Here is a 15,768-nt window from a genome sequence, read left to right as displayed (position 1 = left end):
TCAGTGTTGGGGTGCCTGGGTGGCTCAGTCGGTTAAGCGTCTGCCTTCGGCTCAGGCCATGATCCCAGGGTCCTGGGATGGAGCCCCACATCGGGCTCCCTGCTCGGCGGGAAGCCTGCTTCTCCCTCTCCCACTCCCCCCTGCTTTGTGTTCCCTCTCTCGCTGTGTCTCTCTCTGTCAAATAAATAAAATCTTAAAAAAAAAAAAAAAAAAGTCCACGTTGGTTACTTTAATCTAACTTGACCTTTTCTCATTACAGGGCTACCACACACAGCGATCTTATTCTGAGAGCAACAAAACTGGGAATCTCTTACCGAGTTATTCACAATGCTTCCATAATGAATGCTGTAGGCTGCTGTGGTTTACAGGTAATACTACAAAGAAGGTGTTTTTTTTAATGGTAGTTAGCAAAATTGTTTTGGAAAACTACAAACTGCAGGTAGATTTTGTTCCATATCATGAATTTTAAGATGTTACTATTTTATATACATTAGTGGGCATGAAATTTTTTAATACTGAATTTTTTATACTCTTTTCCTATAACTTAGATCTTTTTTCTCATTGGAATGGACCACTGAAATTTAGCTACAGAAAGATTTTAATCTTATATCCAACTTTGGCATACAAAAACAAGGAAATTTAATATAATTAAATTGGCTAAGTTTTCCTAAAGCCTTTTCACATTTCTTCCAAATAACTTATTCTGCATTGCTGAAGCATATTTTTCTACACAGTTGTTATTTGCTGTGCTATCAACAGCATTGTGATGCAGCATTTCTTAAAAGAATCTGTAAAAAGAACCAAAAGCCAGTCATATTCAGCTTTTAAGCCACCTTTGTAATTATTGCTCTGTAAAGTTGGTTAATTTTAACCCAACAGTCTTGATTCTGAGGGGTTAAAAGAGTGCACTGTAACTGTTTCCAGGGTTTTCTTCCAAGCTTGATATTTGTGTTCGGATGTTCGTATGTATGGGATCTATGACAACTATGATTGCTCATGGCCAACACCGGTTTAAGACTTAATTGCTTGTTAGGACACGTTCCTGTTTTAGATACATCATAACAAAAAAATGTGCATCCTAGAATCTATGAAATGAGGTGTTTCCCACTATGTCTTCCTGGAATGCAGAATTTAAAATTGATATTTACAACACTAAGATACATTAGCGTCGGACACCAGTGCTGTGTCTGTAGCTTTAGAGGTTTCTGTATTTTCTGCATTACCCAGGAAGAGTATCTCAATTTAATTGACATCCTGGCCAGTCATCTCAGAAATACTGCCTTTGGTTCTGAAGAATCAGAGAAAAGGTATAAATGATTCACCTTTTAGTATTTGTTACTTGCTCTTAGTTATTAATTTAAATTGGCAAAAAATTTTGCTATCTCTTTTGTCTTCTAATAAAATGCATACTTTAAAAAACCTTGCCAATTCAAGTCTGCTTTATACTTTAAAGCCCGTCTGATTTCTGTGTTGGAGTAAGTGAATGGAGTTTCTTGATTCTCAGTCCAGTATTCTTTTTTTGTAGACAATGTACTTTTTAAGAACTGATGGTTGCCATGAAAAAGGAAAAGAGAGGAATAAATTAATCTTGTGCTACCCAAAGATGTGTAATAAACCTTAAGCTAATGGGATATATATTTCTCGTGTTGGTTTTATTTTTATTTCTGGTAGGGAAAGTTAACCTAGCCCCTTTCCATCATATTTTGGTCTAAATTATCATAACTTATCATTTAGAGGTTTTCGCTTCTTTTTAAGCATAACGTTTTTTAAAAGATCCTTGTCTTCATCACATGTATATCTATCATTCATACTGGCAAGAACTAAACTAGGGTGACCCTGTCCTCCTGATCCTCTAGACTGGTAGAGGGGTACAGTGTTCTTGTTCTCATGTTTAAAATAGATGAAGGTATTTAAGAGGAAATTTACTGTGAGAATTGGCAGTCTCCATATAGGCCCTTAAGATCATATCCACATGGTACATAGATTTTTTTTTTTTTTTTTTTAATTTAGCTTTCTCTCAGTCTTATATAGGATTTTTCTAGGCAACCACAAAGCATTGTTTCCCCATCTGGGTTCTTTTCTCTAATCTGGGTATGAAAATGACTTACTACTTGTGTGAAAAACAGGAAGTGCCTTTTTAGGTTCTGTCTTACGTATTTGATGAAGTCTCGGTGAAAGTATACTTTTTGTACCACCCAAGTTATTTATATTCCAGGAGAAAGAGGTAATTATTGATACCTTTTATACACTTTCTAAGATAAAAGGCATTAAAAATACAGTCATTATATTTTTGGCACTTTTAAATTTTAAAACAAATGTTTTGACATTTGACATTTGTTCATGACATCCTGCATAATACATAAACTTTGGCAAAGTTCCCTTCCTTATAATGGCTGCTCTTTTTCTCTTGAGTATTTGGATCAGCGTTTATGGGAAAAACAATAATCTACACCAGTGGTTCTCAGACTTTAGTATTCATCAGAATTACTTAGAGGGCTTATAAAAGAAATGACTGGCCTTGCCCTCAGATTTTCAGATACAGTAGGTCTGGGGTGGTGGCCTAAGAATTTGCATTGCTAGCAAATTCTCAGGTGATGCTGAAGCTGCTCATATAGGTACCCATTTTGAGAACCACCAACCTAGACAGATAAAAAATTTCTTAGAAAGTTATAGAACTGTACTTTCTTTTAGCATGGCAGAATTGGAAAAGTAGATTTTAGTTCCCAGAAATAGGCTTGCTAAATGTAGAATGTATTACCTTGCCATGTTCTCTTTCTCAATTTTTTAAAAGGGAAGTGGGCACCACTTTCAAAAGACATTCTGTCATCTCTGTGAACACTTTCCCCTGAGTTATTAGGAAAACAGCCATCAAGTTATTGAACAGAAGTGCTATTTTGGGTACTGTGACAGACCTGAACAGTACATGCTTTGCAACATTTTTTTTTTTAAGATTTTTATTTATTTATTTGAGAGAGGGAGAGAGAGAGAGAGCATGAGCAAGGGTGGGGGGAGCAGAGGGAGAAGCAGACTCCCCACTGAGCCCAATGCAGGGCTTGATCCCAGGACCCTGAGATCATGACTTGAGCTGAAGGCAGATGCTTAACAAACTGAGCCACCCAAGCGCCCCTGCAACATTTTTACATTAGGTTAAAGAGTAGTAGTTTGAAATTCCTAACCTGGAAATGGGCACAGCTTTTTTTTTTTTAAGTTATCAATTTGTTAGCCCTTCTGAATTTTCTTATTGTTGTTTTCTAAAGCAGCATAGAGAGCTCAGAATTGACTCTTGAGTATTTTTCATTCACTTTGTAGTTTATTAACTAGCAAAAGACTCCTTATTATCAGTATTAATGAAGATAACTGGTTGCATAGACTAACGCGTCTAAACCAGTTGATATGCATTCTATTATAGGTATGCCATAAAATAGAACTTTTTTATTGCAAAGACCATATTCCTGTTAAAATTTTCCTTGTTAAATGGAATGTATATTAGTGATTGCCAAGTTAGACATCATTAAGAGGAATAGTGATCCATTTATTCAACAAATATTGTTTGCCTTATTGTTTGCCTACTAAGTATCTTTGGATACACTGATAAACCTGTCCAAGAAGGTCCATGGTCTCAAAGAGCTTACATTCTAGTAGGAAGGAGAGGCAGTAACAGCAATAACAGATAAATGTCAGGTAGTGGGAAGTATAAGAAATTCAAGTACACTGATAAATGTTAGAGAGTTGGCTTCACTGTTGTAGTTGGGTGGTCAAGGAAAGTCTCACTAAGGTGGTGTTATTTAAGATTAGATATGAACCAAGAAGAAACTAGCATATTCTAGTCACAGGGAATGGTTTATGCAAAGACTCTAAAATGGAAATGACCTTGGTTCCTCGAAGGAACCAAAGAAGGGCTTATTGGAGAGTAGTAGGCAGGGAAAAAGCAATCTGAGGTCAGATAAGTAGATAGGATTGGATCACTAGGCTCTCTAATCCAATGTGAGGCATTTGAATTTTATTCTTAGTGACTTGATCATGTAGAAGAGTATGATTAGGTTTAATTTACTTCCGGACTCTGAAGTCTCTCCTTTTGTCTTGTGAAGAATTAGTAGTCCTGGCATAGATACCAAGTATATGTATGTAAGTGAAAGAAGCATGACACAGAAGACCATATATTGTAGGATTTCGTTGATATGAAATGTCCAGAGAAAGCAAATTTCTGAAGACAGTAATTAGTGGTTGGCTGGGAGTGAGAACAGATATTACTTACTAAATGTACATGTGGGATCTGATTGGAGTGATAAAAATTTTCTAAAACTACATATGGTAGTGGTTGCACAATTTGGTAAATTTACTAAAAATCATTGAGTATACACTTAAAATGGGTGAATGTTGTGGTATGTAAATTTTATCTCAGTAAAGTGGTTTAAAAAATGAATTACAAGAGGTTTGCTAGATGAATAATAAGGTTAAATACATTCCCAACAGAGAGAAATGTTCAGTTAAAGAAGAGAGTCATGGAAGCGCTTCGGAGCATCTGCATGGTATTACACACACACACACACACACACACACACACACGCCAGTGAATATATGTACCACAGAACCTTGGCTTCCTAGAGATTAGTTAACACAAGATTGTGAATATATGTGTTGGATAAAAACTGACTATATATTGGGTAGAACTGCCAAAGGAAAAGTAATAATGGGAAAGGTTTAAAGTTGAACTGCAATTTAAAAGGTCTTGGTTTTACTTTTGCTCAGGCAGTTAACTAAGGAGTCCTCTAACTTTACTGGATCTGGATAGTCAGGTTTCCTAACTGTTAAGGGGATGAGATGGGGACAGGGAGGAATGCTGGACAAGACCAGTGGTTTTCATAGTGTATCGGGATCTATGAAGATGTTTCAGCAGTTCTGCAGAAAATGAAGTACTTGAGACCCAATAGCAAAGAATAAATCCCCAAGGAGTCCAGTCTTTATCTTTACCCCCATTGATGTTCTGTTTGAGAATTTATTTGGGAAAAAAGATTTGGCAGTAAGAAGTATGAAGAATACTAAACTAGATAAACTTTAATATCCTCTAGAATTAGAAACCAAAAAGCTGGCCTGTTTTCTGTCTTTAGGCAAAGGTTACCTTGACCAAGATACATTAAATACTCAAATTTTCATTAAGTATATCTTTGGATTTTTTACAATTTAAATATTTAGTTATAAACATGTATACTTTAAAATCATGTTCTTTGAAATTCCTAAGTAACAGATATTTCTAACACTTGTGTAATTTGTATTTTGAGGATTTCTCTAGTCAAAGAAAAATCCATCTATTTGTGAAGAGCCCAGGCAAGTTGGTTGTATTTAGGCATTCCCAATAATGAAAAATCAGGGTTTTTTGTCAGCACACAAAAGGCAAGAAGAAGAAAGTCCTTTTCTGGAATTCTTCAAGTTCAGCATTTAGCACCTTAGTCGTGCAGAATCAGAATTGCTTTCATTTACCATTGTTTCTGCTTTAGAAGAATTGTTTTAAAAAACAACTTTATTTTCCTTGATAATAAGTGACATATATACTTATAGCAAATTGGGAAAATACAGTAAGTGTAAAGAAGGACATGCAAGCATCTGTAGTCGCACTACCTAGAAGTAACCAAAGTTAGTTACTAGTTTGGTTTATTTTTTTTCGGTCTTCAGCTCTTATCTGTATACATTGACCTGAAGGTGACAAGCCCAATAAAGAAGAAATTACAAATTCTAGCATATTTTCTTTGTGCGGTATTTATCATTTCTTGTTATCATTTGTGTAATAGAACAGATTCTTTTTTTAAACTATGGTGACTAAAATGTGACTAAAATTGTGTTTGAGACATTTTAAAGGACAGATAAATGAGACAGTTCAGTGAACCCAGGTAGCAATGATTTCTGCATAAAAACGGCATCATCAGTTGTGGCTGACTTCAGGGAAAAGGTTGTATAATTTTCTCATCATTATGAAATGCTTCCACTTTCTCTGTTGCGTGAGTGACCTTAATTATTGCCATATGTTCCTCTGTTTATATAATACATTTCTGCTTTGGAAAAAATGTATATTACTTTTAAAAAGTAACAACTCATTTCCTTCCTTTTTTTCATAATACAGCACTCACTGTGATAAACAGCATTGTTTTGGCCTTGTAGTAGTTCTTACTGGTAGTTTTCAAAAGCATTGAATTGATTTCATTGTTGTCCAGGAACTAATGTAGAAATGATAAAACCTAACCTAGTACAGAGAACACTAAACTAGGTAATAAAGAGATCTGCGCTCTACACTGCTACGTAACTTTAGAAGAACTCATCTAAGTAAGCTCCCTGTTCTTTTAGTAACTTCAGAATTATTTTGACCACCTGCTGATCATGGGCGTATTAAGAATGTTTTTCTTTCTATTTCCACTGTAACTGTCTTTGTTTTGTTTTGTTTTTTTGTCTTTTAGATTTTATTTATTAGAGAGAGAGTGCATGTGCAGGGGGAGGGGCAGAGGGAGAGGGACAAGCAGACTCCCTGCTGAGCGGGGGCTGCCCCCATGGGGCTCAATCCCAGGACCCTGAGATCATGACCTGAGCCAAGGTCAGACGCTTAACCTACTAAGCCACGCAGGAGCCTCTCAACTGTAACTGTTTTTAGTCAGTATTTTAATAGCCACTTTACTGTCATTCTCTTCCACCTAATAGTTCTCTTTTTATCCCACAGTCCTGGCAAATCCTCATCCTGTACACAATATTCAGTTACTTTATGTGTTGGGCATATTATAAACTTCTTGGTTTACTCATCTTCACATCTTCCATTGCACTTTATCACAGTGCCATGCAAAAAATCAGTATGTGACAAATATTTGCTGAGTTGACTTGCTTATTTATGTACTTACCTTTTCCACCCCACCCCAAGTTGATTTATCTTTAGAATTATGTGCTTTAAATTAAAATTCTTTCACTTAATTCATATGTGGATTCTCTCATATGTGATAATATAAATTTTGTGGCTCTTTTGTCTTCAGCTTTATCTATGTACCTAGTATGTGGCCATGTGCATAATCTTTTTTAGTGTCAGCCATATCAGTGTTATATCAGTGTTAAGAAAAATGCATGTGGGAATTCATTTTTATTTTTTTATTTTTTTTAAAGATTATTTGAGAGAGAGAGAATGAGAGATAGAGAGCATGAGAGGGAAGACGGTCAGAGGGAGAAGCAGACTCCCCGCCGAGCAGGGAGCCCGATGCGGGACTCGATCCCGGGACTCCAGGATCATGACCTGAGCCGAAGGCAGTCGCTTAACCAACTGAGCCACCCAGGCGCCCTGCATGTGGGAATTTAAAAAACAAACAAAAAACAAAAAACTCTAAGACCAATATTTTGTATAGAAAACTAGTAACTCTTGAACATGTGGTTTTGTGGTACATTTTTTGACAACTCTACCGGGTCAGCTTTCTTTTACTTAACAGATTTAACTGATCTGATTTAGGATTTATGTTTATATGTAAAAGGTACATGTAGGGCTTCACAAAGTTCTTATAAGCAAGTTAAATTTTCTAATTTTTCTATATGTGATGATTTTTTTTTAAGATTTATTTTATATTAGAGTGCACAAGTGGTGGGGAGAGGGAGAGGGAGAGAATCCTCAAGCAGACTCCCTGCTGAGCACAGAGTGTGATGCAGGGCTCAATCCCAGGACCCTGAGATCATGACCTGAGTCAAAACCAAGACTCAGACACTTAACCAACTGAGCCACCCAGGCCCCCCCAAGATGTTTTTAACTTAAAAATCACAAACTATTTTTTATTTGAATATAAATGACAAAAGCATTAAATCCTAATTATAGGGGCACCTGGGTGGCTCAGTCGTTAAATGTCTGCCTTGGGCTCAGGTCATGATCCCAGGGTCCTGGGATCGAGCCCCACGTCGGGCTCCCTGCTCCACGAGAAGCCTGCTTCTCCCTCTCCCACTCCCCCTGCTTGTGTTCCCTCTCTCACTGTGTCTCTCTCTGTCAAATAAATAAATAAAATCTTTAAAACCTAATTATTAAATGGATTTTACAAAACATCTATGCTTCTTAAAGGACGTAGTGGTGGCAGTGAGATGAATTAGAGGTTATTAATATTCAGGCAAGTGGCAATGAGGACTCAAAGTAGTGGTAAAAGAAATGAAGTCAGTTCTAGATAAATTACAGAGCTGGCATTGACAGGAATTGTCACATGGTAAGCTTTCAGGAATTAGATACTTGTTAAAAGCAAGTCAGGCAATGGCTATTTCTAGATAATTGCTTAATGCCATGCTAAATATTGCCCAAGGGTTCTCAACCTCCAGTAGGTTCATACCATCTTGCTCTTTCCCCATGATTAACTTCCCCCATCTTATCGACCCTTTAAGATTGAGATTGCGCTTATATCCTATCTTCAGAAGTCCTCTTCAGGTGCTTTCCAAGTGGGAGTAATGCTCAACTCTTTCAATACAGTCTTTATCTCATTTTTTATAATTATTATTTACTACCTAATATTTGTCTTTCTTGTGCATCTTTTTTAGGTATTGCTTTATCTGTAATTAAATGGGTCATTTTGAGTTTTTATCTTCAATAGATGAAGACATAATCCAATATGAAGTTAGATAAACTTCTTTATAACTTCAGGTTAAAACCAAAAAAGACCCTGTATTTATCTACGTTCTTAGAAAACAGCTCTTTTTGTGGTCTCTAAATTTAGATTTGCATCAATAATGTTTTTGGGGGAAAATGATCACAGCACAAAGGCTAACATTTATAAGACCGTGCTTAGACTTCTGCAGCCACATTCTCATCACTGTATGATTTTACTTCAGTTTCTTTATGGTTTACTGGTATGTCCTTGGATTGTGAAACACAAAGGACTGATCTTTCTGTTCTTTGAGAGACTGACATCTTAAATGGTGAAACTGTTTGCATAATGTTCCAGAATTCATTGAAGTTTGCAGCACAGCCATGAGAATGGTTACACTCTATAAATCAGGGTCCTAGAAAGCAGTGCTTATGTGAGGCTTTCTTTAATCCCCCAAATTATACCATTCCAAGAAGCTTTTCCACAGCATGCTGCAGCTAGTGTTTATATGTGACTAGCATCTCAATTCGCTCTTAAATAGAATTTACCTTCATGAGTATATTTCCATGACTCTTAATATATTGAAGACCTATTTAAAGGGTTTATTTATGGTTGCATATGTAATTTTCTTTGAGTAGTTTTCCTTTTTCCAGAGTAATACTAATGTTTCAAAATCTGATCAGAGATGCCAAAAATCCTTTTTAGAATGTAAACAGTTAAACTTGTCAGAATCAAATCATACAACAATAAACATCAACAACAACTACGTCGCTTCAAATATTTGGTAATATTTTTGAGCTCAGTCCAGTAAGGGAAGCGGTTGGATAATAGCAAGACACAGCATTTTAGAAAATTTTCATATCATTATTATAAACATCATTGTTATTATATCATCAAATCCCTAACATTTATTGTTTTTACTATGTGCAGTGTACTAGGCACTCTACACACTTTATGTCATTTAGTTCTTTTTAAAAAAGCACATTATTAGGTTTATAGTTATCCACATTTTACAGGGGAGTATCTCTCGAAAGTCGGGAAGGTTACTTGTCCATGATCACCAAGCTAGTAAGAACCAGAGCCATGACTCCAGAGCTTTTGCGTGCTCTGTGAGACTACGTTCTACATGAAGGCCAGAGCTCTGGTTTGCTTCTCACTTTCACACCTGTGCATAGCATGATGCCTGGCACCTAGTGGATGATGTATAATAAGTATTTTTTAGATAAATTTGCTTCTCATAGAATAATAACAATGGCAGAACCCTCCAGCAAGGCTAGGCCTCGTCCTTGTAGTTTGGGTGAATATATTCCAGGAATCCCATATTAGAACACATTGGAACTCATCAGTTGGATGCATTTTCACAGAGAACCATTGTATGTGGCAAGAAGATTCAAGACTGAATTCTTGCAGTTACATGGGTCCTTCTACACTGATCTGACAATTCGACTGCCACTGGATGGCGTGGCTTCCATAGACTTTTTAGACAGTTTTCAAGTGGACTTTGGGAATAAAGCTCGGTAGGTAAGCTGGAAGTTGTGGCCATGAAAGGGACATGATGAGCTTTCCCTTGGGAACTCAAGAGTCACCATTAAGAGTATTGGCTAGAGTTTTTAGGACCTCAGTGTACAAAAAATGAGAAAAGTTGAGCTTTTCTAGGGATGGAAGGATGGAGGACCCTGAATGGCCCAGCTTTTCTGTTTCCTTTCTTTCTGCCTCCCCCTTACCTCTTACAGCAGCTTCTTAAAAGTGATTTGAGAAGCCTTAGGATGATAATCCCTTCCACAGGCTTAGAAAAGTTCAGTGACGTCCTGCAGTCGCACAGCTATTCCAATCACAGTTTGTGGCAGGGGACTAGATTTGACTCCCCATGTCTAGAGCTTTACAGCTTTCCAGCTCTATTATACATTCTTTCAAGCACTGTTTAAATCGGATAATTAAATCTTTATGTAACAACTTTATTGTTGTTTTATCTGAATAACTTTACATGTTCACAACCTTATGAGTAGGAAGGACAGTATCTTTTTACTCTTCCTGTCTTAGAGATCAAGACTTAGAGCCATGTCACACAGCTAACAAGTTGCAGAACCAGGATGTAAAACTGGATTTTCTTAGCATGAGATCCGGAGTTGGGCTCACTTTAAGTGAACTGTGCAGCCAGACTAGAAGCCAGCTGGAGCCAAGCAAGCCTCTTGGTTGTGTGATGGTCAAGTGGGATGGGTGGGCCACTTGGGAAAGGAGGAGGTTTAAGCTCTCAATGGAGGGAACACATAGTGGGTAAAGTAAGGGGGTAGGTTTTGTGAACTAGCTGCAATGAGTGTACAACATGTGAATTTTACTGAGCTGACAAGGTGGAAAGGAGCACTTCCTTGGACCTGGGTTTGAGTCTTTCTCATTACTCACTAGATGTGTAACCCTAGGCAATTCAGCTGGATCTTTCTGAGCCTTCGTAGTCTTATCTGTAAAGCGAGGATAATAATATTAATCTACGGAACCCTGCTCTGACTGCCCAAAAGCTAGCTTTGCTTGTTTCCTTCTGGGTTCTTCTGTGTCAGTATTTTTAGCGGCTACATAGCTGAATCATGACCTGGTTACATATGTTGCAATACTGAATGCTGAAACCCTGGAAGCACTACTGGAAGGGCAACAGAGAAAGAGACACCAGCTGCCAGGGACTGAAGAGAACATTTATTACTCTCATGACAGATTTGATCCCCAACCAATCTCCAGTCTGGTTCTCACTTTCTGTTTTGGTGGTTATCTTTGAAATAGTAAGTAGTGAATTGTTCCATTGTTAATTAATGCTTTTATTTTTTCTAGTTGTATAAATTTGGAGAGACAGTTTCTATTGTGTTTTGGACAGACACTTGGAGACCAGAAAGCTTCTTTGACAAAGTGAAGAAGAACAGAGAAAATGGCATGCACACATTATGCTTACTAGGTAAGGGTTTGGGAATTGCCTTGAAGTCACAATATGGAGTTGTCAAATTCTCATTTTGTTCTGCAGATAACTAGCTAGAGGTAAGAAAGGACCCAGTCCAGCCACTCTGCATGCTACACGCTTTCCCATACTCTCTGGGAGATATACATTTTCTGCTCCAAACACCACATGGGTATTCATGCATACCATAGTGCATGCTCCTCCCCTCTTACGTCCTAATGGATCCTCTCCAGCATTCTGTATCTTACCCATTTATCCATCAGGACACTGTTGTCAGTTTACTGCAGTTCAATAGACCTGTAGTAAGCATTTATTTTTACCAAGCACCATCCTATATCTTCCTAGAGATGTTCTTTGAATACTACAGTATTGATGCTATCAGAATTACAGATCTGAAAGAGACTCTGGAGATCATCTTATTGAAGCCCATTTTATAGATGAAGTTGAGGCCCAGAGATATTAAATCATTTGCCCACTGTGTTACCCAGTTTTATCAGTGGCAGAATTGGTAGAATCAAGATAACCTGTCATTCAGCTTTTTACTGTATCTTGCTGTACCTTATGTCCTTTGTAGAGTTAGGTTTTTTTTGGAATACTAAGGAAATACTAGACATGAGTCCTGCCCTCAGGGTTTTGAAATGTAGTTGCTACGTACACTAAAGTTTAAAGAACAATTAAATTCTGTTATATGGAGAGGCAGGAAGGACAAACCAGAACTTCGGCTCTTGAATTCTCTAAGAGCTGCCCCTTTTCTTGGCTTTCCTGGGAAAAGGCAAACAAGGTTAAACAATATATCTTCCTTGCTCCATGAACAAAAGCAGGAACAATGTGTGAAGTATAAGATACCATGATTCCAGATCCTCAAACCATAGATCTCGTCATTTAATCATCTGGAATTCTCATCATTTAAATTAGTATATATTTATTGGATGCCTGTTACGGTCCAGACCCTGTAGGGATTAATGAGAATATACCATGTTAGGAAACTACAGAGAATTTAAAATGTACTTGGAAAGACAAGATATATATGATACAATTAGAGATTAACAAAATATAATAATAACTATGTACGTATTTCAAAGAACAAGGAGCTTTTGAGGGGAAGTTAACATAGGTTTTATGAAGGAGTTGGGACATATGCTACTGAAGGGGTACTTTAAGATGGGCTGGTGGGTGGGTGGTAGTAGAGCCACATGAATAAATTTATTCAGTAGACATTTATGGAGTATCTACTGGGTATTTTGCATTATTCTAGATGCTCCTAAGGTGAATAGGAGATGCTTATCTTCTAGCAAGTAGAAGTAGAAAGGGATACTTGTGGCCTGTGTGAAGACAAGGGAAAAATGTTAAGACTGGTCTGGCTTGATTTTTAAATGCAGTTCATTAAAAAAGCATTTATCTGTAAAAATTCTCCCCAACACTCTTCATTTTTAAAACCAGGTTCTGTAGAACATATCATTTAAAAAGTTAAAATATTGAACTAAAAACTTTATTACCACAACGTTTCAGAAGCTCAAGGTGACTAAACTAATAAATGTGTTGAATTTTAAAAAATCTTAATAGATACCATGTAAAGGAAGTCTTAAGTTGACATATACTTAATTGTACTACAGACCATTTTCAATAACCAATATGAATTTTTTCTTCTATGTACTAGACAAGTAGAAATATTAAATTAATGATATTTTGAACCTGAAAAGTACATTCACCGCTGGTTCCAAGAACATTTACAAATACTTGTAAGGGATTAACCTCTGCTACATTTTCCTAGGAAACTCTTTTAGTCTCCTTTATAAGAACAACTTTGATAATCACTTAGGAAAGCTGTAGAAGTCTTTCAGAAAGACCCTACAGTTGCACTGTATTTATTTTTGCAAAAGCAAACTTTGGCTGAACCGTTTGTTTTTAGCATGTAGAACAGGAAGCAGCTGTTGCTCTTGCTGTTGTATACTGAGTTCCTGTGAGGATGTAGAGCGCCTGTGCTTTTTTACCTTTTACCAGATTGTTCGGCTGAGCATCAGTGATTAACAAGTGTAAAGAATCAAATATTTGTTACGCTTGCATTCCAAGCTTCCGGGGAGCAGAGATTATGTGCGTTCTGGCCCCTGTGGTAGCCCCGTCCCTGGCAGTCAGTGCTTGGGAAAGCCCTTTCATTGAAAGTATGAATGATATTAAAGTGCTTATTTGTAAGTTATTAGTCCTGTCTTACCCATTTGCAAAAAAGCAAAGGTTTCTTTTCAAAATGTGGTGAGAATTTTCTTATTACGTTACATGCATTAAAGCTTACATCCTTGTGCCTGAAAAATAGGTAAAGAATAGGAACATAACAAGACTTCTCAGTTGAGTCTATGTGGTTACCAGCTAGTAGAAATGAACACAATGATTTTGATGACCTGTTAGGTAGTGTATATGCCAATATTTATCAAACTCTTTCCTGTGTCTTCTTTTCCAAGAGGAAATTGGATCCTTTCAGGATGGTCTCAGGGCCAACCTCATGTTTGTTTTCTAATGATCTTTACACAACACAAGCTTCCATTCTTCTCTCTATTTCCATAAAAAAGTGGCTAGATACAAGTATGAGGGAAGATTGTTATAAGCTCTCAAATGAACATTTGGGAGACTTGAGAAGAATGTTTCCCAAAAATTTAGGTGACTCAACTGAAGTTTACACACAGGGTTTTGGATAGTTAATTAAAAGAGAACTATTTTTTGCTTCCTACAGACATCAAAGTAAAGGAGCAATCTTTGGAAAATCTAATCAAGTAAGTTCTTATTCTGAGAATGTTTACATCTATTTTTAATTCTTTGAACAATAAATTCTACTTAAACAACATGCGTTCTAAAGATTGTTGAAAATCAGCTTTCAGGGACGCCTGGGTGTCTCAGTCTGTTAGGTGTCTGCCTTAGGCTCAGGTCATGACCCCAGAGTCCTGGAATCGAGTCCCGCATTGGTCACCTTGCTCAGTGAGGATCCTGCTTCTCCCTCTGCCTGCCGCTCCCCCTGCTTGTGCTCTGTCTCTCTCGCTCTCTGACAAATAAATAAAATCTTTTAAAAAAAATCAGCTTTCATTAACAGTTAAAAATTTAAACAATCTTATGAAATGAGAAAACACTGTGATAGGGCAGAGATAGCAGATATCACAGATTCAGTACTGAGACTGGTGGTTGGCACCTAATAGGCACTCTGTAATTTTTCTGGAATGAATTAATGAATTGGAAGTCAGAAGACATGGATTTGAGTCCTGAGTCTGTTCCTGGTTATGTGCCCTTAGACAAGTTACTTCGGTTTCTGAGTCATATTTTTCTCATATGTATAATGAGAATTATAATCCTTTTTTGGCCTATAGGGGCAATGTGCAATAGTACAGTAGCTACTACCCACATTTGACTAATGAGCACTTGAAATATGGCTAATGTAACTGAGGAACTGAATTTATAATTTAATTTTTTAAAGATTTTATTTGTCAGAGAGCACAAGCAGGGGGAGCGGCAGGCAGAGGGAGAAGCACGTTCCCCGCTGAGTGAGGAGCCTGATGCAGGACTCAATCCCAGGACCTGAGCCGAAGGCAGATGCTTAACTGACTGAGCCACCCAGGCGTCCCTATAATTTGAGTATTATTAATACTCAACTTAGTTATTGGAAAAGTATATTTAGGATAACTTTAATATGTAAATCTACTTTTATAACCATGAATTTTATGGAATTTAAATGCAGATTAGGTATTCTAATGAAAATTTAATACTTGAATTAATATGTGCTGCAAGTATGAAATAGCAGATGTCAGAAACTTAGTACAAAAACAATCTCTTTAATAATTTTTATAGGAGTAAATGTTGAAATATATTTTGGATCTATTGGGTAAACTAATATTAAAGTTAATTTTGCCTTTTTTTTTTTTACCTTTTTTAATATGGCTACTAGAAAATTTTAAATTATGTTTGTGGTTTGCATTACATTTCTCTTGGACAGTGCTGACTTTAGAGAATTGTTTTGAGAGTCAGTAAAATATATGAACTGTTTTGTAAGCTACAAAAGCAGTATTTTTATTATGCTCATTGGGCAGACATGGTAGGCTTCAAGCCATCAGAAGTAAACACATACAACCGTCCAAGATTTTCAGATATTTATCGCTTTAGTTTACTTTTCTTAGAGGAAGAAGTGAAAAGAGGAATATGTGGCTTAAACATGGTAATAAAAGTGAACACTATAGAACCTGATTAAGCAAGGATCTAGAACAAATTGCCACTTAACTT

At 36.8% G+C, this 15,768-nt stretch overlaps 1 protein-coding gene across 3 annotated transcripts in view; it reads left to right on the top strand.

The window, feature by feature from the left end:
• Positions 1-15,768, top strand: part of DPH5 (diphthamide biosynthesis 5) — a 36,170-nt gene that overhangs the window by 16,031 nt on the left and 4,371 nt on the right. For all 3 annotated transcript variants that reach the window (XM_027616428.2, XM_027616417.2, XM_027616411.2), the window contains 3 exons: positions 260-368; positions 11,394-11,514; positions 14,237-14,276. In XM_027616428.2, the coding sequence (XP_027472229.1) occupies positions 260-368; positions 11,394-11,514; positions 14,237-14,276 (270 nt within the window). The remainder of the gene's footprint in view (positions 1-259; positions 369-11,393; positions 11,515-14,236; positions 14,277-15,768) is intronic.

The sequence above is a fragment of the Zalophus californianus genome, chromosome 4, assembly GCF_009762305.2.
Source record: "Zalophus californianus isolate mZalCal1 chromosome 4, mZalCal1.pri.v2, whole genome shotgun sequence".
NCBI lineage: Eukaryota > Metazoa > Chordata > Mammalia > Carnivora > Otariidae > Zalophus > Zalophus californianus.
This window is presented reverse-complemented; position numbering and strand designations above follow the sequence as displayed.